Genomic DNA, 25,663 nt, shown 5'->3' on the forward strand with positions numbered 1-25,663 from the left:
TGACGACCGTGCATGTGCAGAGCCCCTCCAGATGGGCCCTGAGACGCCAGTAGGGGGTGCTAGCAGGGAAGGAGAGGCACTGGTGCCATCTGATTGCCTACAGCTACTTCAGTCTAACAAATATGAACTGAGTCCCCCAACCACAGACCTCCCTAGGCCCACCCAAGCTCTGCCCAGATCCCACCCCATTTACTAATTGTAATGTAATTTTCTCCATTTCTCCCTTTTATATACACAGCAGACATAAATTCTCAAAACTGACACATTTCAATCACTATATTGAAAATAAAGTCATTTTACCTACCAGCGATCCTCTGCAGGCTTCTGTAATTAGCTTTAAGGTGAGACCAGGAGGCCAGGGGGGAAGCTGGAGGACGCTAGAGAGAAGGGGGAAACTTGCAGGCCTTGGGTGAATCGGGCAGCACTGTACCTGGTAGGGAAGTCAGCTGGCAGGCACCTCTCTTCCTCCTCAGTGTGCCAAGGCACACTGCTCTAAGCTCTATTGAAATACAATGAATTCTATCACTTAATTTTGCTAATGCCTGATGACTGCTTGACTGTAATCCAGCTGAATGTCTCTTCCTTTCTCCTAGAGACCTGTGGCACCGTGTACTGGGACTATATTATTCAGTACAGCAATGTCCCTCCAGAAGCCCAGTGTCAAGTTTGGGAATCCCCCATCCCACTACGACGAGCAACGGTTTCCAAGCTCTTGAGGACTATGGTCTTGGAACAAGGTGAGCTCTGTATCAAGCATCTTAGCAGAAGCCCAGAACGGATACCTAAGGAAAAAAGGGCTGAATGAACCCTCCCTCCCTTTCTCTCTCTCCCTCCCTCCCTTTCTCTCTCTTTCTGTCTCTCCCTCCCTCCCTCCCTTTCTCTCTCTTTCTCTCTCTCCCTCCCTCCCTCCCTTTCTCTCTCTTTCTGTCTCTCTCTCCCTCCCTCCCTTTCTCTCTCTTTCTTTCTCTCTCTCCCTCCCTCCCTTTCTCTCTCTTTCTGTCTCTCCCTCCCTCCCTTTCTCTCTCTCCCTCCCTCCCTTTCTCTCTCTTTCTGTCTCTCCCTCCCTCCCTCCCTTTCTCTCTCTTTCTGTCTCTCCCTCCCTCCCTTTCTCTCTCTTTCTCTCTCTCCCTCCCTCCCTTTCTCTCTCTTTCTGTCTCTCTCTCCCCAGCCCATCCTACCCTGCATCACCATAGACAGGACACAGACCATGCAAGACGGCCCAGTACACGCCTTACTTTGTTTTATACCATCCATTTTCTAATTCCTCTGTAACTCATCCCACACTTTTTTAAATTTCGTCACCATTTTCATTTCCATTAGAGAATGACATGGGGACAAATTTGTCCCCATCCCCGCAGGAACTCAATTTCCCCATTCCTGTCAGCTCTGCCTTAACTGCACAAGCCTCAAACACATATGATGTTAAAGCGTTTGAGGCTTGTGCAGATGAGGACGGAGCTTAGGCATTGGTGGAATGAGGCATTATGACATCACAATCTGAGCTCTAGAATGTTGCTACTTAGGATTTGAAAGGGTTTGAGGCTTGTGCAGATGAGGACGGAGCTTGCAGGAATGGGGCAGGGACAGGAAAATAACTCATGGGGATGAGACAGGAAAATGAGCTCACATGGGGACGGGGAAAAATTTGCCCCCGTGTCATTCTTTAATCTCCCCCACCTCCCTCGGGGAAGGCATTCCAGGCATCTACCACTCTCTCCATGAAAAAGAATTTCCTAACTTTACTCTTAAGATTGTCACCTCACAACCTCAATTCATGCCCTCTGGTTTTACCATTTTTCTTTCTCTGGAAAAGATTTGTTTCCATATTAATTCCTTTCAAGTATTTCAACGTTTGTATCATATCTACCCTGTCCCTCCTCTCCTCTAGAGTAGACATATTCGGGTCTTCTAGTCCTTTCTTTTGGACCACTTCTAGTCTTTGTACATCCTTAGCCAGATACAGCCTCCAAAACTGAACACAGTTCTTCAAGTAGGGCTTTGTAGGGTACTGTTCTGTTGCAGGGATCGAAGGGCACAGGATGGCAGGTACGGACTCAGTAATTGATCAAGAGATCATGACTGGTAGGTTTTGAACACCAACAGCAGAATTTTGTAGGTCAATCTGGGAATTACAGGGAACAAATGTGCAGATTTAAGGAGTGTAGTAACATGATTGAATGTTATAGCCCCTGGGATCAGCTTTATTTCTATCCCGCTGCATCCACAGTTCCAGTGTTTTGGATTAGCTGAAGGCGCTGGAGGTCCTTACATGGAATGCCTTGATAGATGGCATTGCAGTGATCTAAATAGCTGATTACAAGCTGAACAGTAGAGGAATCATTTGAACCTTAAACAAACAGCATTGTGGCTGGTTGGTCAGTTTGTTGTCAACGATAAGACCTAGAATCTGTAGGGTAGTGGCCAGTGGGATTTAGGCGTTAGAGAAAAGAAGGGGAGTAATTCATTCTGGTACAGTCACTAATTCTGTCCATCTTGGACTACTGCAATATCCTCTACTTGGGATCTTATAAGAAAATCTTAAGTAGACTGAGGATAATCCAAAAATGTCAGCCCATACTATCATCTTATTGACTGGTTACCTGTAGAAGCAAGAGTATTATTTAAGTTTGCCTGTATTTGTTTTAAATTGTCTCCAATCGATCTTTTCCCTCACTTTGAAATATATAGACCGGTGAGGGAAACCAGATTTCATTTATTTACCTATCCTAAGGGTAAAAGCTTACCAATAGAAGACTTTTCTAGACAGGACACTGGCGTTTCAAGCAGGCAAATTGCAATCTTGTTTGGGTGGATGTATCCATTATGCTATGTCTTATTGTTCTTTTTGAAAATCAGTTAAGACAAATTCATTACCTAACTCAGGAGCTTTTGAGACTGTAACTAGTATATTCTGTCTGATTGTACTCTCGCTGATTGTACAGCTTCTCTTGGTGTAAACCGCCTAGAACTACTGGTGATGGCGGAATCTATAATAATAAAATGCGAAGCACGCATGCGCACTCTCACCGCGTGTTCCCTGAGATCTGATCTGTTGGGATGTGCCGGCAAGAGTGCACATGCGCACTTACTACGTAACCACAGCCCCGCGCCGTCCCTTCACAACGCCAGCCACAACGGTGATGTCTATTGGCTGGCTCGGCGGCGGGTTGGAGACAGCGCCGATCCTCAGGTCCCCCTCCCCCCCCAACCATCAAGAGGAGAGTCGCAGGCAGCCCGGCTACTTCAGAGATTACGGTAAAGTGGGCCGGCCTCCCATCCCATGTGTGTCCCCCTCCTGACAGCGTTGACATGGCGGAATCCTCCTTCTGATAGTTCCCCAAAGCTGGCAGGGATTGACCAGGGGAGGCTGCGAGAAGGACGGGACTATCCAGGCTGCGAATAACCCAAGCCCCCCTCCCACCCCACTCCAACACTCTCCCCCAATTCAGCCGTAGACGAGGTAAGAAACGCCTCCTTCTCTCCCCCCCCAACCTGGGCAGAAGCGCAGCCAACAGAGCCCCCAATGCGAGTGGAAGGACATGGCGAGAGAGAGACCAGAGGGGGGTGGGTTAACACAGCTGCGATGTAAAACGTACCTGGAGCCGAAACCGAAACGAAACGCCGACGAAGGTAAGCAGGATTCGGGCTGGGATACCCTGGCACTCTTGTACCACTTTGGACGATGGGGAGGGGGGAGTCTTCTTAAAAAAAGAAAAAAAGGTTTGTTGGAGGGACCGTCAATCCTCGGCCATCCCTGCCTCTTCAGATTTTTTTGTTTCGTTTCGGCCCACTCTTCCCTTTCTTTTGCTACTTCCCCCTTTTGCGAGGGATTCCTAATAGAAGACAGACAGACAGACAGTGGAAGAAAGACAGGGGGCCAGGGAGAGAGACAGAAAGAAAGACAGACAGAAAGAAATAAAGAAAAAGAAAGAAAGAAATGCCTAAGTCTACACATCTATTCTAGCACCCGTTAATGTAACGGGCTAAAAAAACTAGTAGAAGAATAAAGTTATTATTATTATTCTATTCTTTGGGGTCTCTGTTTGGGAAGAGGATTGTGAAGTAAACGATTCGCATGTAGCTATGACCTTGTTCTGATCCGTTCTTTACTTTGATCTTTTCTCTCATGTCGGTAGGTGTACGGCTGCTGAAAACCGAACTCCTGGGCCTGGAACTGTTCCACACATTTGAGAAAAGGGTGATGGGGCACGAGGGCACTGCCCGCATTAGGAGATTGCTACCTTTGCTGCTCCAGGCTGGTTGCCTGGGCGTTCACCGGGCTTACTACCTGGCGTCTGTTTTGTACCAGACTGGGTTTGGGGTGAAAAAGGATCCTGAAAAGGTAGAGTACCAGAGTGAAATCCTCTTCTGCTTGCAGAGGAACTCCAGCGTCATGGAATCAAAATGTCTCCTTTCATATCACTGCCTTTAAAGCCTCAGATGGAATCATTCAGTAAGACATAAAGGCAAAATGGTGTCAGGTCAAAAGCGCGCCGGGACAAAGGCGCGAGCAGACAATTGAGCGCAGCGCGAAGGCGCGCGCCAAAGAAAATGACTGTTTTTAGGGGCTCCGACGGGGGGTTTTGTTGGGGAGCCCCCCCACTTTACTTAATACAGATCGCGCCGCGTTGGGCGTTGTGGAGGGTTTGGGGGGTTCTAACCCCCCACATTTTACTGAAAACTTCTCTTTTTCCCAGTTTTTCGGGAAAAAGTTAAGTTTCCAGTAAAATGTGGGGGGTTAGAACCCCCCAAACCCCCCACAATGCCCCCACAACGCGGCGCGATCTGTATTAAGTAAAGTGGGGGGCTCCCCAACAACCCCCCCCCGGTCAGAGCCCCTAAAAACAGTAATTTTCTTTGGCGCGCGCCTCCGTCTTGCACTCAGTTGTCGGTGCGTGCCTTTGTCTTCCGCGATTATGTCTATGAACCAGGCAAAATGGTGATAACTGGCACCAACTGGAAAGGTCTGAAGTAGTTTGCTAGACCATTTCATGGAGCGGAAGTCCGAGATTTGTACAACTTACACATGTGATTTGCATGTAAGTTTAAGCGGCAGGTCATAGAGCGAAGGGCATTGCGTATACTCTGCCCCTGTCCATAGGACCTCCGACATGCTGCTTAAGTAAATGCCAACCTGTTGGTGCAAATACTTATACCCACGTGTACCCAGCAAAGTCATAACAAGACCTTTTCTGCATCTAAACACGCTTGATACATGGAAAACCCTTTACAGAGTTACCCCACGAGTTCCACCGCTACGAGAAAGGGATGGGTTACAGCTGAATTCTGACGATGCTATGAATGGAAAAGTGGGCCAAACATCCCTGAAGCTCTTCTGTTTTTCTTCTCCCACAGTGAAGGAATGTTCATTTTAGTTGTGTTCTTTTGTCTCTGAGGAAGACCTCGCCATTCTCTTAAAGCCTCCGTTATTCCCATACTGAGATCATCTTTAAGCAAAAAGCTCTCATCTTCCGTGTGCCATATGCTCTACTACACTCTGCCCTGGGGGGTACAATAGCTAGAAAGCCTCCTGGTTAGGGAGGGGCTTCTCAGTTGGTTTTCCTCAACCCATGGCCTTTGGGTACTGAGTGCGTGACTGAGCTCTGGCGTGCTCATCACCAGCGATTCCAGCGCCCTAGATCCAGGGCTGGTGCAAGGGTATCTGCCTTGCGCCAGCCTCTCTTAATGTCAAGGCCCCTAGGCAACCCTCTGAGGTTCTGATACACTCAGCAATTACGATCACCTCAAAGACACACTTCCCAGAACAAGCCTGTAAAAATGTAACGTCACATCATCCATTTAAAGATTAAAGTTTATTTAGTACATAAGATCATAAGAATTGCCATCCTGAAGGTCCATCAAGCCAACAGTGGCCAACCCAGGTCACAAGCACCTAGCTAGATCCCAAATATCCTCTGGACTTCTCTTTTAGGAAATTAGCCACTTCCACCACCTGAGTTTAATGACCCATTGGGTAAGAAATATTTTCTCCCCTTTGTTTTAAATGTACTTCTTTGAAGCTTCATCGCATGCCCCCTAGTCCTAGTATTTTGGGGAAAAGTAAACAAGTGATTCACATCTACCCTTTCCACTCCACTCAGTATTTTCGAGACCTCTATCATATCACCCCTGAGCCGTCTCTTCTCCAAGCTGAAGAGCCTTTCCTCATAGGGAAGTCATCCCATCCCTTTCATCGTTTTCGTCATCCTTCTCTGTACCTTTTCTATTTCTGCCATATGTTTTTTGAGATGCAGCGACCAGAATTGCACACAGTATTCAAGATGCGGCCGTACCATAGAGCAATATGGGGGCAACAATGACACCCAGATCCTTTTCCTGGGCAATAACTCCTAACACAGAACCCAGCACTACATAGCTATAGTTCGGGTTCCTCTTTCCCACATGCATCACTTTACATTTGTTCACATTAAACGCCATCTGCCATTTTGACTCCCAGTCTCCCAAGGTCCTCTTGCAATTTTTTCACAATCCTCTTGCGATTTAACAACTTTATGTCATCAGCAAATTTAATTATTTATTTCCATCTCTAGATCATTGATAAATATTTTAAAAAGCATCGGTCCCAACACAGACCCCTGGGGAACCCCACTCTTTACCCTTCTCCACTGAGAATATTGGCAATTTAAACCACTCTCTGTTTTCTGTTTTTCAACCAGTTCTTAATCTGTAATAGGACATAACCTCCTATCCCATGACTCTCTAATTTCCTCAGAAGACTTTGTCAAATGCCTTTTGAAAATCCAAATCTATATATATAAAATCAGAGGTATGTATGTGTGTATGTGTGTGTGTGTGTATGTGCCGCGATCACGCAAAAACGGCTTGACCGCTTTGAACGAAACTTGGTATGCAGATCCCTCACTACCTGGGGTGATATGTTCTGGGGGTCTCGCGGCCCACCTGCACACGTGGGCGGAGCTACAAACAGAAAATCTGATTTCACCCATTCATGTCAATGGAAAAAATGTCAAAAGCTGCCATTCTCACAGTAATTCAAAAACGGCTTGACCGCTTTGAACGAAACTTGGTATGCAGATCCCTCACTACCTGGGGTGATATGTTCTGGGGGTCTCGCGGCCCACCTGCACACGTGGGCGGAGCTACAAACAGAAAATCAGCTTTCACCCATTCATGTCAATGGAAAAAATGTAAACAGCTGCCATTCTCACAGTAATTCAAAAACGGCTTGACCGATTTGAACGAAACTTGGTATGCAGATCCCTCACTACCTGGGGTGATATGTTCTGGGGGTCTCGCGGCCCACCTGCACACGTGGGCAGAGCTACAAACAGAAAATCAGCTTTCACCCATTCATGTCAATGGAAAAAATGTAAACAGCTGCCATTCTCACAGTAATTCAAAAACGGCTTGACCGATTTGAACGAAACTTGGTATGCAGATCCCTCACTACCTGGGGTGATATGTTCTGGGGGTCTCGCGGCCCACCTGCACACGTGGGCGGAGCTACAAACAGAAAATCAGCTTTCACCCATTCATGTCAATGGAAAAAATGTAAACAGCTGCCATTCTCACAGTAATTCAAAAACGGCTTGACCGATTTGAACGAAACTTGGTATGCAGATCCCTCACTACCTGGGGTGATATGTTCTGGGGGTCTCGCGGCCCACCTGCACACGTGGGCGGAGCTACAAACAGAAAATCAGCTTTCACCCATTCATGTCAATGGAAAAAATGTAAACAGCTGCCATTCTCACAGTAATTCAAAAACGGCTTGACCGATTTGAACGAAACTTGGTATGCAGATCCCTCACTACCTGGGGTGATATGTTCTGGGGGTCTCGCGGCCCACCTGCACACGTGGGCGGAGCTACAAACAGAAAATCAGCTTTCACCCATTCATGTCAATGGAAAAAATGTAAACAGCTGCCATTCTCACAGTAATTCAAAAACGGCTTGACCGATTTGAACGAAACTTGGTATGCAGATCCCTCACTACCTGGGGTGATATGTTCTGGGGGTCTCGCGGCCCACCTGCACACGTGGGCGGAGCTACAAACAGAAAATCAGCTTTCACCCATTCATGTCAATGGAAAAAATGTAAACAGCTGCCATTCTCACAGTAATTCAAAAACGGCTTGACCGATTTGAACGAAACTTGGTATGCAGATCCCTCACTACCTGGGGTGATATGTTCTGGGGGTCTCGCGGCCCACCTGCACACGTGGGCGGAGCTACAAACAGAAAATCAGCTTTCACCCATTCATGTCAATGGAAAAAATGTAAACAGCTGCCATTCTCACAGTAATTCAAAAACGGCTTGACCGATTTGAACGAAACTTGGTATGCAGATCCCTCACTACCTGGGGTGATATGTTCTGGGGGTCTCGCGGCCCACCTGCACACGTGGGCGGAGCTACAAACAGAAAATCAGCTTTCACCCATTCATGTCAATGGAAAAAAATGTAAACAGCTGCCATTCTCACAGTAATTCAAAAACGGCTTGACCGATTTGAACGAAACTTGGTATGCAGATCCCTCACTACCTGGGGTGATATGTTCTGGGGGTCTCGCGGCCCACCTGCACACGTGGGCGGAGCTACAAACAGAAAATCAGCTTTCACCCATTCATGTCAATGGAAAAAATGTAAACAGCTGCCATTCTCACAGTAATTCAAAAACGGCTTGACCGATTTGAACGAAACTTGGTATGCAGATCCCTCACTACCTGGGATGATATGTTCTGGGGGTCTCGCGGGCCACAACTCTATGTTGCTTGCTCAAGGGTGGGTTCACCCAACAATTTATATGTTCTTGCTCCTGGAGGTGAAACTAAAAATGTTGTTTATAATCACGTTTTGCGTTAGTTGTATTGTATTTATTTTGTCAAATATTTCACATTATTATTTGAATATTGTACTTTTTATTAAGCTGTAAAACAATAATTTCATTCACCACTATAAAGTATCTTTATTTGAATCCATTTACAGTGTTATTGCTATAATTAAATACCCGTGCAACGCCGGGGCTTCAGCTAGTATAGAATATTAACTGGTTCACCTTTACCCACATGTTCCTCCACTCCTTCATAGATATATAGTAGATTGGTGATATTAAAACATTTTACTCACTAAGTTCATATAGTGGAATTTAATAAACTGTTTTAATAATACTGTTGGATGTTGGTTTACTCATGAACTGAGAATGAATTTGACTGTTGGGTAGACTGGATGAACCATGCAGGTCTTTATCTGCCGTCACGTACTATGTTGCTATACACCTAGGGGTTCTCTTATTAAGGTGCACTAAATGCTAAGATGCCCATAGGAATATAATGGATGTCTTAGCATACAGCATGCACTAATCTTTAGCGCGTCCTACATCGGTTAGCGTACCTTAATTAAAGGACCCCTAATGAGGGTAATGTCCAAAGCCTTTGACCAATACCTGAGTGTAAATGGCCTATTTGGAAATTCCCTGTGTGTAATTGTTGATTGAGTGGTCTCCAGAGCTGCTATTCTTCTATCAATCCATTGCATTGGTCTTCAACCTTGCTAAGCACAGTAGGAGAAAGAAAGAATTGATGCCCCTGTAGAAGACTCTGGTGAGACCTCATTTAGAATATTGTGTACCTTCAAAAAGATATAGAAAGGATGGAGTCTGTCCAGAGGAAGGCTACTAAAATGGTGTGTGGTCTTTGTCATAAGGCGTATGGGGACAGGCTTAAAGATCTCAATCTGTATACTTTGGAGGAAAGGCGGGAGAGGGGTGATATGATAGAGATGTTTAAATTCAAAATATGACCAAAAATGTTATTAGCCAGATGGTGGATATACCAAATGAAAAACCATTTATAATCATTGTACTGCTTGCCCTTTAATGAGTGAGGGAGATCAGATCTGTATTCCTGGTAGAAAACCCATTAGAATGACATGTGCGGTTACGTGTGAAAGTGTTGGGGTTGTCTATGCGATACTTTGCCCATGTGACTTGTGCTTCTCCAATTTATTATGTAACATCCTCCTTCTTGCATTTTGTAATTCGTTGATTGTCCAGCCTTCTTTCTATGTGAACCGCCTAGAAGTCAGTTTGACTATGGTGGTATAGAAAAATAAAGTTATTATTATTATTATTATTATACAGCATGAAGTTTAAAAACTAGATTATTTGAGCATCGCTCAAATATTACCCAGAGAAGACAAGTGGATATGTTGACATGGCACTGTGCAGAAATAAATCACTCCTTTGAGGAGTTTAAGTGCTTTGTACTAGATCATATTCCACTTACGGAGCGACATGGTGATATAAAGATGTTGCTATATAAAAGTGAACAAAGATCCATCTTTTTTCTGAATACCATTTGGCCTAATGGATTGAACCAAAAAGTAGAATGGTGTGCCTTTTATTGAATATATAAAATGATGTGCTGAATAGTTTGAATGAACTCTACTGGAAATGATGTCATGAGTTCGGAAGCTTAAATCCAAGCGCCATTCTGAGCTTGTTGTGGACGGAGCAGGAGAAAACGTTAATTTCCCTGACTCAGTCATTACATGGCGAAACAAGAGCCTTGTTGGAAGTAACAGCTAGTTCCAGAGTCTTCAGCTCAGCGTTAGAATTGCTATAGCAGGAAGATTCGTTGAGTGTATAATGAACATCTATGAAGATAAGTGAACTGTATTTTTGGTTCTTTTTCTCTGTTCCCTTTGCACAGTGGTGGATTTTTCCTATTTTCAAAAACTGCATTTGAAAAAGTAGTGGAGTTTTCTTGCCTATGATACAGACCAGGACTGGCCAAAAAATTCATTTGGTTGCCGTCCGTATATAGTTGATGGTTGAGGCTTTTTCTCCACTGATTATAAATGGTTTTTCATATGGTATTCCCACCATCTGGCTAATAACATTTTTAGTCATATTTTGAAGTTAAATTGTTATTATAATTAGTAATCTTGAGAGACGTTTAAATACCTACGTAATGTAAATGCGTATGAGTTGAGTCTCTTTCATTTGAAAGGAAGCTATGGAACGAGAGGGCATAGGATGAAGTTAAGAGGTGATAGGCTCCGGAGTAATCTGAGGAAATACTTTTTTATGGAAAGGGTGGTAGATGTGTGGAACAGTCTCCTGGAAGAGGTGGTGGAGACAGTGACTGTGTCTGAATTCAAAAGGGCCTGGGATAGGCACATGGGATCTCTTAGAGAGAGGAGGAGATAATGGTTACTGTGGATGGGCAGACTGGATGGGCCATTTGGCTGACCTATTTCGTTGAGGATGTGCCTGAAGCACGAAAGCTGAAATCATTTGAGTTTAGGTTTGAGCTCCATCAATGCTGACTGATTTGTTCTCTGGGCACAGTGTACAGTTTTTAATGACTGATTAAATTGCACGGCCTGAGCAAATGTCCTCTCTGTATCTGTCTCACAGGCCTTACGGTTTGTTCTGATCGCTGCCCAGGCAGATGAGCGTTTGTCCGAGATGTATTTGGGACATAAGCATTACTTGGGAGTGGACAGCTTCCCAATGGACCTCGACCTCTCTTACGCCTACTACGCCAACATTGCACAGCAGACTATAGCGGACCGAATACAGCTGACCAGGAATCAGGTATCACCGGGGCACACAGTTCTCAGGACGGTGTTGCTCTTTAGGAACAGCAGACGAATGATATCCTTAGCCCAGAAAAGCTGAGGTTTTAATCCACTGCGGTTGTGTCTTACAACCATCTCTATGTATTTGTATTTCTTTATTCATGCCCCGCCATAGAGTACATACACAAACACAATCACATACAGTACATGAAATCGAACATGAATAAAACATAACAGTGCTAATGTAAAGACTCCTAAAAGCCTCGCATCAAAAAACTATTAATGAAGTCCCGTATTTCATCTTACAGTAGAGGTGTTTCGTCAACATTTTCTTAAAACTACTCAAACTTGTTTGCTGTTGTAAATATCCCGGAAGCTTATTCCACTCCCGAGGACCCACACACAAAAATATGTGAGCTCTAGACACGGCTGGCCGCATCTGTTTCGCTGTCGGAATATGTAGGTCGTCGTGAGTCACCGAGCGCAACATGCGCTGTGGGTCATATGGCAGAATGCTAGCCATCAAATGTGTCGGAGCCTTATTGCATATACAAAGATGCACCTTGAGCAGTAATTTATAAAGGATTCGATGTTCTAATTTTAACCAATACAAAGATCTATAGCATTCTGTCACATGATCACTCTTTCTTAATCGAAACAGAGCTCGAATGATCGCATTCTTTTCTAGCATTTTACTCACTATGGTCTGTATCAATGCTACTGGTCAATATGTCACCTCTTGTCACAGACCTTGCTCTGTCCATTGCATCAGTGTCAGTGTTGCTCGGCTTCTCCACACATTTCTTACTCTATAATCTCCGTGAGTGGCAGAGATCATTGTGGGGTTGATTTTCAAAGGGTTAAAGTGCCTGACTTTGGGAATTAGGGGGGGAGGGGGGTCAATATTCAAAGCAATTTAAGTAGTCAGGAGAGACTCCTACCCAAATGCTCCTCTTATCCCACCCCCCTTTAAAGCAGGAGGAACATCAGAGGAGTCTGTTGCCTTTGGGGTCATCAGGAGGGGGGGGGGGTCTTTGTTGCCTTTGCAGCCAGGAGATTGTTTGGGTGTTGATTTGAGGGCAGGGTGGATTGGAATGGGGGAATTCAGTAACCTCAGAAATCCCCTTATGCGGGTCTTGGCTGATTTCGACTATGACCCACTTTAAGTGTGTTATGTAGGACCCGGCTGAATATTGGTCAGGACCAGTGTTCCCTCTAAGGTGAGCGCATGAGCGATCGCTCACTATTTTCAGTGGCGTCGCTCATACGCTTTCCTCTGTTGCTCACTCAAGGGCGGGAGGAGGTGAGAGGAAGTGGCGGCGGTGGCAGCCTGTATTTTAAAGTTAAAAGATGCAGCGGCGGCTCCTCTCAAGATCCCCGACTGCATTGGACTTCCGACGCAGGTGGGGATTCGTGAGAGGAGCCGCTGCCACGTCTTCAGTGTCCTACCAAGGGGGGGGGGGGGGGGGCGGTCCGCCCCGACTGTGCACCCGCCCTAAGGCTGCAGTCGGACAGGAAGTTCGGGCCAGCCAATCGCTGCCTGGCTGGGCGGAACTTCCTCTCCGACGGCAGAATTGACGTCGGGGGAATGCTGGTTGGCCCGATGGGAATCAGAGAGAGCTTGGGGCAGCCGCAGCGGTGACTTTGGGGCCTGTTTCCCCCGATGGTTGCGGCGGTGGCTTTGGGGCCTGTTTCCCCCGATGGTTGCGGCGGTGGCTTTGGGGCATGTTTCCCCCGATGGTGGCAGCAGTGGCTTTGTGGAGGGTAGGGAGAAAGAAAGGGGACAGGCAGGGAGATAGAAGGGAAACAGAAAAAAAGAAAGAGGGCATCAAGAGGAAAAATAAGAAAGAAAGGGCAAGGAGAGAGGAAGAAAAAGTTAGGGGAGGGAATGAGGTCTGGAGGAGAGGAAACATACGGGCTGAAAGAAGGGAAGAAAGATTGGATGCATAGTCAGAAGATGAAAGTGCAACCAGAGACTCATGAAATCACCAGCCAAGGTAGGAAAAATGATTTTATTTTAAATTTAGTGATCAAAATGTGTCTGAATTTATATATGCTGTCTATATTTTGCACTATGGTCCCCTTTTACTAAACTGCAATAGTGTTTTTTAGCGCAGGGAGCCTATGAGCGTCGAGAGCAGCGCTGGGCAGTTCCCTGCGCTAAAAACTGCTATTGCGGTTTAACAAAAAGGGAGGGGGGTATATTTGTCTATTTTTGTATGGTTGTTACTGAGATGACAATGCATAGAGTCATCTGTCTTGACCTCTTTGAAAAAAACCCAGAATAGGAATGATAATTAACATTTTCTCAGCATATAGTGTGCTTTGTGTTTTTTAATTTTATTGTTGGTAGATCATTTTGACTTGGTCATTTTAAAGTAGCTCGCAAGCCCAAAACGTTTGGGCACCCCTGAGCTAGAGCGTTGAAGCTGTGTATTTCTATTTTATCCCCCCCTTTTACAAAACTGTGGAGCGTTTTTTAGCGCCAGCCGTGGTGGTAGCAGCGCTGATGCTCAGAATTCTATGAGCATCAGAGCTGTTACTACCGTGGCTAAAATCCACACTACAGTTTTGTAAAAGGGGGAGGGGTTAGTTTGTGATGACATAATCCATACTAGGCGAAGGTGTTTTCTGTGTTCTGTGTTCGAAAGACATGGTTTTCTGTTAGGATTGACGGTGTAGGATTGATCTGTGCTGGTCTGGCTTGTTTAGTTTTACAATGGGTGTATTGATGTACTGCTCACTGCAATATGTAAGATGCTGCCTTTTCCTAGGTACTCATGTGTGACGTGTGGTTTGTTACTAAAAATCATGTTTTTCTTACAGATGGGGGGTGCCAAAAAATGATGGTACCCGGGTGTTACATATGCTACGTACGCCACTGTATGTAAAGATACCAGAAAGCTGGCGTACCAAAAACTTTAAGTAAATTGTTATTCTTCTGAGCTTTGAGTATTTAACCCTCCCACAATCTCACGGGCACTCGTTTTAAGTTTAAAGTTTATTGAGATTTTGATTTAAACACAATATCAAATATTTTCAATGCGTATAACAAAAATAAATTTGGGGAAATAAATAAAACCATTTGAACAATAAACATACAAACATATCCATAGATGATTAAAATTACATAAGGAGTACAAGGATAAACTACATTTGTTTAAAAATGCATCTTCTGTGCCTGCTCATACATTTGTGGAGTATGTAACTTGTCGCTCATGCATATTTTTTTTTGCGCACACCTCATCAATCCTTAGAGGGAACATTGGTCAGGACCTGCAAATGTTTCAGCGGCTACATGTCCAAATTTACTTGATAGTTATTTCTGGTACTTGGAAAGAGTCCAGCAATGAATATCCAGGTCTAATTAGTCAATGATGGTCAGTGTTGAAAAACATGCCAAGTGCTGCCAACTGAATACATTACATTAGTGATTTCTATTCCACCATTACCTTGTGGTTCAAGGTGGATTAATTAATAATTGTCATGATATTATGAAATATATAAGGCGGATTACATAAGGATTGTCGTGAAATTAGGTAATACATAATGGGTAATTTGAACATTTTAGATTTGATAAGGAGTAGATAGTATAGTAGATGAAGCTTGGGACCGATCTGGTTATGTTAAATAGGTTTTATGTATTTTTTGAAGAGTAGGGTTTTTGTTTCTTTTTTGAAGGTTTTGTAATCTGTGGTCGAAGATAGCAGATTGGCGAGTTGTCTGTCTAGTTTTGCTGCTCTGGTGGCCAGTAGGTTGTCTTACAGTTTTCTTCGTTTGACGTTTTTGGTTGGCGGGTTTGTGAATAGTGAGTGGGTTCTCCTGTTTCTGGTTGAGGTGGATTGAGTTAGTTGGTTGTTCCAGTAGGTTGGGCTGTCTCCGTTTATAGCTTTAAATAGTAGGCAATAGGATTGGAAGTATACTCTGGCTTGCATTGGGAGCCAGTGTGAGTTGTGGTATGCCTCTGTGATGTGGTCGTATTTTTTTAGTGAATAGATGAGTCTTAGGGCTGTGTTTTGTAGTTGCTTTATCATGGTCGCTGGGCAGGGGAGGTATAGTATGTTGCAATAGCCTATTAGTCCAAGGATTAGAGATTGTACCAAAAGTTGGAATAGTTTCCTGTCGAAGAATTTTCGAACTTGTCTTAGGTTTCTCATAGTAGCGAATGGTGTTTTTATTATTTTGTTGATTTGTGGTTGCACGGTACAGCCTCTGTCAATCAGTACTCCAAGAAGTTTTAGCGTGGGTTGAAAGGGGTATGAGATTGAGTTTATTACTAGGTTTGTTAAGGTTGGGGGTTTTGCTGTTTTCTAGGAGGATAAAGTTTGTTTTGTCAGGGTTAAGTTTTAGTTTGTGTTGCTACTGTTTCAAGGGTTCTGTGTATTGTGCTTGTCATGGTGGGCTCTGGGTGGCATGTACCTAAATCAGCCCCTTTGAAACCTGACTAAGTTTAGATAGCTGCAAAGGTGCAGTCAGAGCACAAAAAAAAGTTAGCCGAAATTTTTAACACTAGGCAGCTTGCTTAGGCTAATCTAGGCCAGTAGACTTAAGCCTTAGGAACTTAGATTTAGGCTGGGCTCCACTGAAAATTCTCCTAAAGTTCAGGAAGTGAGCATTGTTTGAAAATTGCCACAGTTCATTTTCATTCCTGTCCCCACAGTCTTTCGTTGAATATGTTCGCTTGACAGATGAAGAAGCTCTGAAGAGGCAGACGAAGGAGAACGCCCACCTCTTCGTGTGGCTGAGGTTCCAGGCAAGGCAGGGCGTCTCTTCGGCTCAGGTACCACTGGAGAGAGGGACGCGGAATGAGTTTTCACCATTTGGGGATCAGCTTATAAATGCACCCGTCCCATGTAGTCACTAGTGAATGCACGAGACAAGGGACTGTCATGAAATGGAGAATGACACGGGGACAGGAACTCAATTTCCTCATAGCAGCCCCATGAGTTTTGTCACTGTCCCCGTCCTGCCCCATTCCTGTAAGCTCTTCCTTAATCGCACAAACCTCGAACACATATGATTTTCAAGTGTTTGAGGCTTGTACAGATGAGGACGGAGCTTGCAGAAATAGGGCAGGGATAGGAAAGGAACTTGCCGGGATGGGACGGGAAAATAATTTCCCACAGGGACGGGGAAAAATTTGTCTCCGTGACATTCTCTACTTGGGAGAATAGTATAGAAAACTGAATAAATATATAGTGTGCAGAGTTTCAGCCTCTGGTAACCAGAGTTGAGTTTGTGATGTCATAATATCTCATTCCACCAATGCCTAAGAGCCAACCTCATCAGTGATGTCACAATGGCTTCATTGTCCCGTACTTGGCTCATTTTTTGCTACATTCTGATTTCTAGAGTGGTGCAGTGTAGAGAATGACACGGGGACAAATTTTTCCCTCTCCCTGCAGGAACTCAATTTCCCCCATCCTGTCCCTATGAATTTTGTCCCTGTCCCTGTCTCATTCCTGTAAGCTCTGCTTTAACTGCCCAAGCCTTGAACACTTATGTTTTTAAACTGTTTGAGGCTTGTACAGATGAGGACAGAGATTGCAGGAATGGGGCAGGGACAGGAAGAGAACTCATGGGGACAGGATAGGAAAATGAGTTCCCGTGGGGATGTGGAAAAATTTGTCCCCATGTCATTCTCTAAAATAGAGCTCATCCGACATGTCCGATACATACCTTCCAAATCTCTCCTATACAAAGGCTCTTCAGGGACTCCTGCGATTAACCCAAGACTTGGAAAGGAGTCAGTTGACTAAATGCAGATTTTGAACTGATCCGTATGCAGTGAATGCACAGGTTCCAGACATGCAGGGTTTATGTATGTTTCGTGCATGCAGGGTGCATGCAGACTCCACATATGCAAGGTTTGCATAGAGCCCAGACATGCAAGAATTATTCAGGTGAGGGACATGTCAGGTTTGTGCAGGTCCCAGATGTGCAAAGCTCATTTCTTTTCTTGTTCCAGCAAGCCGTCAGCAGGATGCTGTACTGGGGACAGCAGGGCATCAACTCTAACCTCAAGGCTGCAGTGAAGCTTTACGAGAAAGGAGCAAGTCAGCTAAAAGACCCTGTCCTGATGTATGACTACAGCATCGTCCTTCTGCGGGTGAGCAATAGGGACGAGCTCTTGTTTGGGGTGGGAAGCTCGCTTTACATTTCCTGGGGTCTCCCCGGCACTGCTTTTGCCCTGGGATAATATGCTATCGATGGACAATGAATGCATTGCACACAATGAGGCTGATTCTGTAATTTTATAAATATATATATTTTATAAAAAATTGAATCTTAATTTTATTTCAATTTTTCATTTTTCTTTCATTTTGAGAAATAGGTTATTTTATGTTTCCTAAACCACTCTGTTATTGTATAAGGAAGGGCGGTATATTAAATCCATTCCATTCCACTGATGTCTTCTCTCCCGCCAATCCCTTTCAGTTCTAGGCGGTTTACAACCAGAAATTAGCCTGGGCATTCCCAGGGAGATTACAAGGTTGATAGCTATAGTCTGCGTCAGGAGCTGGGAAGGGTCGATACGGTTTGGTTAGATCATTTGACAAACAAAGAAACCATAAACCGTAAGTGGCATCTGATGTGTGTCAATTGCTGACAGGACCCTAAGCTCCAGAAATGTAGGTCAGAACTGCAGACAGTGGTGTATAGTGACGCTGAAGTCCAGTGCCTCCCCCTAACCGGTCTTTGGCATCAGTATGCGCTGCTAGCCACCCGAGACCTGGAGGCCACTTAGCAGTGCCTTTTTAAAAAATATTACTTTTTAATTGGTTTTAAATGATGCAGTCAATTACTGCATCGTGTAGCACCAATTATAACAATTACGGTAAGTTAGGTGGCTGTAGGATGCCATGTTTTGGAATCAAAGGCTCCATCAGATGTCTTCAGAGAAACAGCAGCAATGCGGCCAATGTTTTTAGACAGTATTTTTCAGGACTGATATGTGTTGAGAAAAAAAAGAGCAAACAATGAAAGATTAGAAACATAGAAAGATGACGGCAGATAAGGGCTATAGCCCATCAAGTCTGCCCACACTATTTACCCACCCTCTTAAGTCTTCTGACCCCTTAAGTATAATTGTAATTATACTGTCACTCTACTGACCCGCTCATTCAAGTCCTAGTGACCCTATCCCTTGGCATGACCCCGTAGGGATCCCACATGGGTATCCCATTTGTTCTTGAAGTCTGGGATGCTGCGTGCCTCGACCACCTGCACTGGAAGCTTGTTCCAATGCTCGATCACTCTCTCCGTGAAGAAGTACTTCCTTGCGTCTCCACGAAACTTCCCTCCCCTGAGTTTGAGCGGATGTCCTCTTGTGGTCGAGGGTCCCCTGAGAAGAAAGATATCCTCTTCCACCTCGACCCGTCCCGTGATGTACTTAAATGTCTCAATCATGTCTCCCCTCTCCCTACGCTCTTATGTGACACTGTGTGTTGTGATCAGTTGGTGAAAATGACGCAGGTGGGAAGAATGTGAACAGTTTCACATAACGTGGTACAGAGTGGTCAAGTGACTCACCCCACTGCCATGCATGTCGTGACGGAGCTGGGATTAGAACTGAGACACAGGGAGTTAGAGTGACAAGTCCAGATCCCAGAGGGAGCCAGTGGTAAACAGATTTCATCTTTCATCGGGCAGTATTGAAATGGAGTTATGTGGACAGGAGTTTCAAGTGGGGTAAACCTGGCTATTCAAAGAGCCTTTTCCTGGATAGAGCAGGCAGAGTCTGGGCAATGTTTAGTTTGATAACCAGATAGAGGTAGGACAGGAAAGCATTAACCTAGCTATAACTGGTCTAGTGGCTTAGTGGTTAGAGTTACAGCTTCAGCACCCTGAGGTTGTGGGTTCAAATCCTGTACTGCTCCTGTGACCCTGAGCAAGTCACTTAATCCTCCAGTGCCCACCAGGCCAGATAAGGAAAATGCTTGAAGTACCTGGATGGAAACTGCTTTGAAAGGCAGTATCCAAGTCCCAATCCCTTTCCCTGATGTCATAATGCCTGCAAGAAACCCAGAGTGGCAACATTCCAGAGCTGAGATTGTGATGTCATAATGCCTCATTCCACCAATACGAACCAGCCTCATCAGTGATGTCACAATGGCGTCATTGCTCTATACCTGGCTCACTTCTGATACTGTATTGGAGGAGAGTGTGGCGCAGTGGTTAGAGCTACAGTCTCAGCACCCTGAGGTTGTGGGTTCAAATCCTGTACTGCTCCTGTGACCCTGGTCAAATCACTTAATCCTCCTCCACTGCCCACCAGGCCAGATAAGGAAAATGCTTGAAGTACCTGGATGGAAACTGCTTTGAAAGGCAGTATCCAAGTCCCAATCCCTTTCCCTGATGTCATAATGCCTGCAAGAAACCCAGAGTAGCAACATTCCAGAGCTGAGATTGTGATGTCATAATGCCTCATTCCACCAATATGAACCAGCCTCATCAGTGATGTCACAATGGCTTCATTGCTCTATACCTAGCTCACTTCTGATACTGTATTGGAGGAGAGTGTGGCGCAGTGGTTAGAGCTACGGCCTCAGCACCCTGAGGCTTTGGGTTCAAACCCCCCACTGCTCCTTGTGACCCTGGGCAAGTCACTTAATTCCCCCAAGTATATTAGACTGTGAGCCCACCAAGACAGATAGGGAAAAATGCTCGAGTACTTGAATATGAACTGTAGCATTAAAAAAAATATATATATTGCTGGCACCTGATAAGTTTTGGAGGTCACATTACATCAGGGTATAAAAAGGCTGCGGTGGTTGTTTTTTTGTGTCCCCCCCCCCCCCGATCATCAAGGGCTGAATAATTACCCGCAGCAACAGAGCATCAAATACTCTGTCCAAGCCCATCCTCCCCCCATCTACTTTCTCCTACCATCAGAGTTTGCTGTGATTTTGAGAAGCACAAAAACATAGAACACAATGACAGGTCAAGACCATAAGGTATATTGTCTTCCCATCCTACCAAGTACTAAGTCTCACAATCCCTCCCTATCCTTTAGAGATCCTCTGTACATGACCCATGTTTCCGTGAAATCCTGAAGCATCATCTGTGTTTTCTCTTAAAGGGCCAAGGAGTGCAGCAAGACATCCCCAAAGGGCTGGAGTTCCTTAAGAAGGCTGCAGACCAGGTGAGAAGGGAGCCAAGTTTACTGATAGCCTAATCTAGACTCAATTATCGGACAACATTGAGGTCTCTGTGATAAGAGGAACGGTACATGGTGGAGTACCTTGAAAATCTCTGCTGGGAACAGTATTGCTTAATTTGTTTATTAATGATCTGGAAAAAAAGAACATGAGTTGTGCCAAACTGGGGCCAATCAAAGGTCCAGGCGGATCAGGATTCCAAGGAGTAACATAACATAACATTCTACTTATACACCGCAGGACCGTAAAGCTCTACGCGGTTTACAAAAGAGAAAGTTGTTACAATTGAATAGAATGACTTAAGTTTACTATGTATTTGGTGAACGAGTATGTTCGGATGCCTTCTGAAATCTAAATAGGTACTGGAAGTCATGATTAAGAGATGTAAGCCTTCGTTCCAGGACGCTGCCTGATAGGATAAGAGACGTTGGTGGAAGTTTTTGAATTTACATCCTTTTACTGATGGAAAACCAAAAAATGGCATGTGAACGTCTTGAGATAATTTGGGGTTAGGCCAAACAGGGTTTTATAGCAAAAACACCCAAGCTTGAACTTAATCTAGCTAGAAATGAGCAGTGGCTTATCCACGTCCATGACTAATAATGGGTTATGGACTTTTCCTCAAGGAGCTTGCCTAAACCCTTTCTAAACCCAGCTATGCTAACTGCCTTGACCACATTCTGTAGCAAAAAAATCCAGTTTGTTTCACACCTGCTACCCATTGGTTTCATGGAGTGTCTCCTGGTTCTAATTTTATAGGAAAGGATAAATAACTGTTCTACTCCACTCATGATTTCATGTCTCCTCTCAGAGATTCTTCTATGAGCTGAGTTTCAAGTTTCAAGTTTAATATTCATTTGATGGATCGCTTATAACAATATCTAAGCGATTAACAATATAAAAACCATCAGAGTGTGGTTATACAATTAAAGTAACAAAAAATTTTTTTCAACAAATTATACATAACATTGGACAAACATGAGGGGTGGGATAGAAGGTGGAAAGTTACAATTTTAAGTTAAGAATTTAACATCAATGGGAAAAAACATTGGGTAGTAACGGGTTTTAAAAAGAAGAAGAATATGGAAACCTGAAATATTAATTTTTATGCATCGAAAGCATCTTGAAATAAATAAGTCTTTAAAATTTTCTTAAAAGAGGCAAGGTCTTTTTCAATTTTAATAAAATTTGGAAGAGAGTTCCACAATGCAGGGGCTTTAACAGAGAACATATCATTGCGTCGTGTGCCTATTATTCTAAGCGAAGGGATTGAAAGCAGTTGTGAAGAAGAGGATCTTAAGGATCGAGAAGGTCTGTGAGGGATGATCATTTTTGCTATAAATTGGGGTTCATTGAAGCATAATGTTTTGTACACCAAAAACAGAATTTTAAAGGTTATTCTATGAGTTATGGGAAGCCAGTGTGATTTAATAAGTAAAGGAGTGACATGGTCGAATTTTTTTGCATTATGGATTAACTTGATTGATGTGTTTTGGAACCCCAACTTCTTTAGTCAGTCATTGCATCTCCCTTATCATTTCGGAGGCCCCTCTCTTGATACATTTTCAAGGTCCTTCTTGCTTTTATTAAGAAGTGACACCAATACGGAGGATACAGTTGCATCATGGCGTGCTATATTGCCGTTATTACATTTTCTATTCTATTGTCGACTTCTTTCCTAAGAATTCCTGAAGATCGCAATGTATTTGCCGACAACCACAACTCAATCATTTTCCCCTGTGGTAACTCCTAATGTGGAACCTAACATTGTGTCGTTATAATTAGGGTTCTTCTTCCCAATGCGAATCGCTTTGTATTTGTCCACGTTAAATTCCATCTGCCATGGGTTCGGGACGGCTGGGCCTCGGAACTCCATCTGGATCTAGCTTCTTGGAATGTCTCCCGGAATTTGGTGGGATTGCCGCGTTTAATCCAGGGAGCCGTGTTGCGGGAATCCCAAAGAGTAGCAACATTCCATACAGAATCTCAAAGAATAGCAAGATTCCGGAATCCCAGAGAGTAACAAGATTCTAGAATTCCAAAGAGTAGCAACATTCCATGCTACCGATCCAGGGCAAGCAGTGGCTTCCCCCATGTCTTTCTCAATAATAGACTATTCTGAAAAGTAAATTTGACACACTGTGCCCTAAACTGTTACCAAAAATTAAAAAACAATGTACCTAAACCTTTAACTAATGCCCACCACCTCTTCCCCCCCCATCTGCACAGAAAGTTCTTTGAGAAATAAAAGAATGTTGAGTTTCTGTTTCTTGTACATCTTCTCCTTGGATATCTGCGACGGGGCACCCGACTTCATCCTGAATACAGCATGAAGGGTCCCAGAAGGGGCAGGAAAGGAAATGGGGCTCTGATGAGAGGTCTGTATCATTCAGATAATCCCAATAAAGCAGACATGACAAGGAGAGGAAACTGGAAGCATTTTCTTTTCTATAGCTGCTTTAATTGGGGGGGGGGGGGAAGGGATGGCAACCAATGCTGTATAATAAGGTAGGCTAACCTTTCACCTACAGAGTAGGGAACACATAATAATAATAATAAGAATTTATATACCACAGTACCATTAAGTTCTATGCGGTTTACAAAAGATTAGTGAAGTACAAGTTGAGAGAACTTAACCCTTTCAGGACCATAAGGATCGTAGGCCAATTTTTGTGGTTTTGACGACATTTTTATGGTAAAAAGGGCTTGCAGATGCCAAAAAATTGATTTTTTTTGTGAAATATCATTATTTTTATTTAAAAAAATCACACTTCTGGCTTATGGACAGTGTGGCAAGTGAATCTTCTCGTCAATCTGGCAACGACGCTAATGAATGAATGTCGGAACCAGTTTGTTTACATACAGGCAGTATCATATGGAATCCGTACATATCAAATTTAGAACTGTAGACTATCCCAATCAAAATTTATAGGATTTTAAAGTTATGGGACAAATATGTCCCTTGGTCCTGAAAGGGTTAAGGGATGGGAGAACATCGGGCACAGATTCAGGCCAGCTCCTCAGAAAATACCCCCGATCACAACCACCATGAAAAAATATAGGAAAATACAGATCTATGCATAATAGAGCCAGTGCAGGTGTGTTTTTATAGACACAAATGTAGAGAAAATGCACCATATAGAGAATCGGAGGGGGAGGGGATGAGCAGCTCTCAGTACTTGCCTGCCGTGGCATCAACGCAGCGATTCACTTCAGCAGCCTTGGGGCTTTTGATGGGTCCTGCCCGCCTCTGAGGAAAGAGGAAGTTGCATCATCAGAGGCGGCCCGTGACTCATCAAAAGCCCCAAGGCTGCTGAAGTGATTCGCCGCGCTGACGCAACAGGCAAGTATTGAGAGCGGAGGGGAGGAAGCCTTGACCTCACTGGCCTTGCACGGACCGGCAGGAAATTTCTGCAGACCAGCACCGGTCCATGGACCGGCGGTTGAAGAACACTGCCTTAGAGGGAACGCTGGTAGGGACAATTGACCCTTTGGTTAGCTGGAAGCAGCAAGAATCTTAAAATCTACAAGTTCTGAGTTACATACAAATCTGACTTAAGAGCAGCTCTAAAAACGTAACTCGTTCTTAACCCGGGGACTGCCTGTACTTAAATCAAGAGCAGTTTATAATAAATTGCAAAAGGACTTTGTCAAACTGGAGAACTGGATATCGAAAAGATGGATGAAATTGAACGTGGACCAGTGCAGAGCAAAGCACATTGGGAACAATAACCCCAATAATAGCTAGATGGTGCTAGGTTCCATATCAGGAATCTTTAGCCACGAAGAGGATCTGTGCACCACGGAGGACACCACATTGAAATCCTCAGTAGAGGGCATGGAAGCGGTCAAAAAAAAGAAACAGGATGTTAGGAATTGGGGGAAAGGAGCAGAGAATGTCCTAGTATCTCTGAATCGCTCCACGGTGGGACCATATTTTAAACAAGACCCAATAAATGATGCCCAAATTGGACTCTAAAAAAAATGCATGCTAAGCACTTTTCTATAAATTGCACCAGTGGCATAGCAAGGGTGGGAGGTGCCTAGGGTGGTGACACCCCCACCCTCTTCTCCATCCCCCTGCTTCCCCCCCCAACTGCATAGGTAAGCCCCTTAACTTCCCCGGCATGAGCAGCATCTCCAACGTGCTGCCTGCTCCGGCCTCGGCTCTCCCTCTGATGTCACTTCCTGGTTGTGGGACCAGGAAATGACATCATAGGGAGAGCACGGTCAGTGCGATCACAAGTTGGAGCTGCTTCTTGCGCCAGTGAAGAGTTAGCAGGCATACGCGGCAGGGGAGGGGTAGGAAAGAGCAGGAGGGTGGAGAGGAAGAGAAGTGCCCGTGGTCGTCCACCAGCCCCGCACCCCCTACTACGTCACTGAGTGGCACTCCAAGTTGAGCATTGCTTATAGAATAGCGCATGGCGCTGGGATCTGTGCCTAACTTTGGGTACCAGTGTTTACACCAGCTGAAACCTGGTGTAAATGTTTGTGCGTAAATTAGGTGCGGGTCGCCAAATTTTAAAATGCCAATGTGCATCTCTAGTGACTGCCCTGACCCACCCAGGGTCATGTCCCCCTTTCAGTTGCCCGCTAAAGATTTTTATAACATAGCCTAACAATATGCTTCTATACTGCAGCGACCTCTCAGTAAAGATCCTGGACATTCACAGTGAATTACAATCCATTAGTTTGAAAATTTACCAAACAAGTATGCTGTTAACAGTTTTCTAAATGCCAGATAGGTGTTGGAACTTAATATAAAATTACCAAGACGTTAGGATAGAATTCTGCCAAAGAATCGATGGAAAGTCAGGAAATCCGTGAACCCCGTTTAGGGCGTTTTCTATTAACAAATTCAAAGTGGTCAAGAAAATAACCATGGAAAGACTTAAAACATAGACGACCAAACCTGAATAATAATCTCGCCTCAAT

The 25,663-nt window shown here is 44.4% G+C and overlaps 1 protein-coding gene across 1 annotated transcript in view; it reads left to right on the forward strand.

Annotated features, from left to right (window-relative positions):
- Window positions 1-25,663, forward strand: part of LOC117362480 (protein sel-1 homolog 3-like) — a 115,556-nt gene that overhangs the window by 59,749 nt on the left and 30,144 nt on the right. The window contains exons 10-15 of the mRNA XM_033948902.1: window positions 594-737; window positions 4,137-4,342; window positions 11,404-11,583; window positions 16,228-16,347; window positions 17,536-17,676; window positions 20,650-20,712. Coding sequence (XP_033804793.1) covers window positions 594-737; window positions 4,137-4,342; window positions 11,404-11,583; window positions 16,228-16,347; window positions 17,536-17,676; window positions 20,650-20,712 — 854 coding nt within the window. The remainder of the gene's footprint in view (window positions 1-593; window positions 738-4,136; window positions 4,343-11,403; window positions 11,584-16,227; window positions 16,348-17,535; window positions 17,677-20,649; window positions 20,713-25,663) is intronic.

This window comes from Geotrypetes seraphini, chromosome 6 (assembly GCF_902459505.1).
Source record: "Geotrypetes seraphini chromosome 6, aGeoSer1.1, whole genome shotgun sequence".
Taxonomy (NCBI): Eukaryota; Metazoa; Chordata; class Amphibia; order Gymnophiona; family Dermophiidae; genus Geotrypetes; species Geotrypetes seraphini.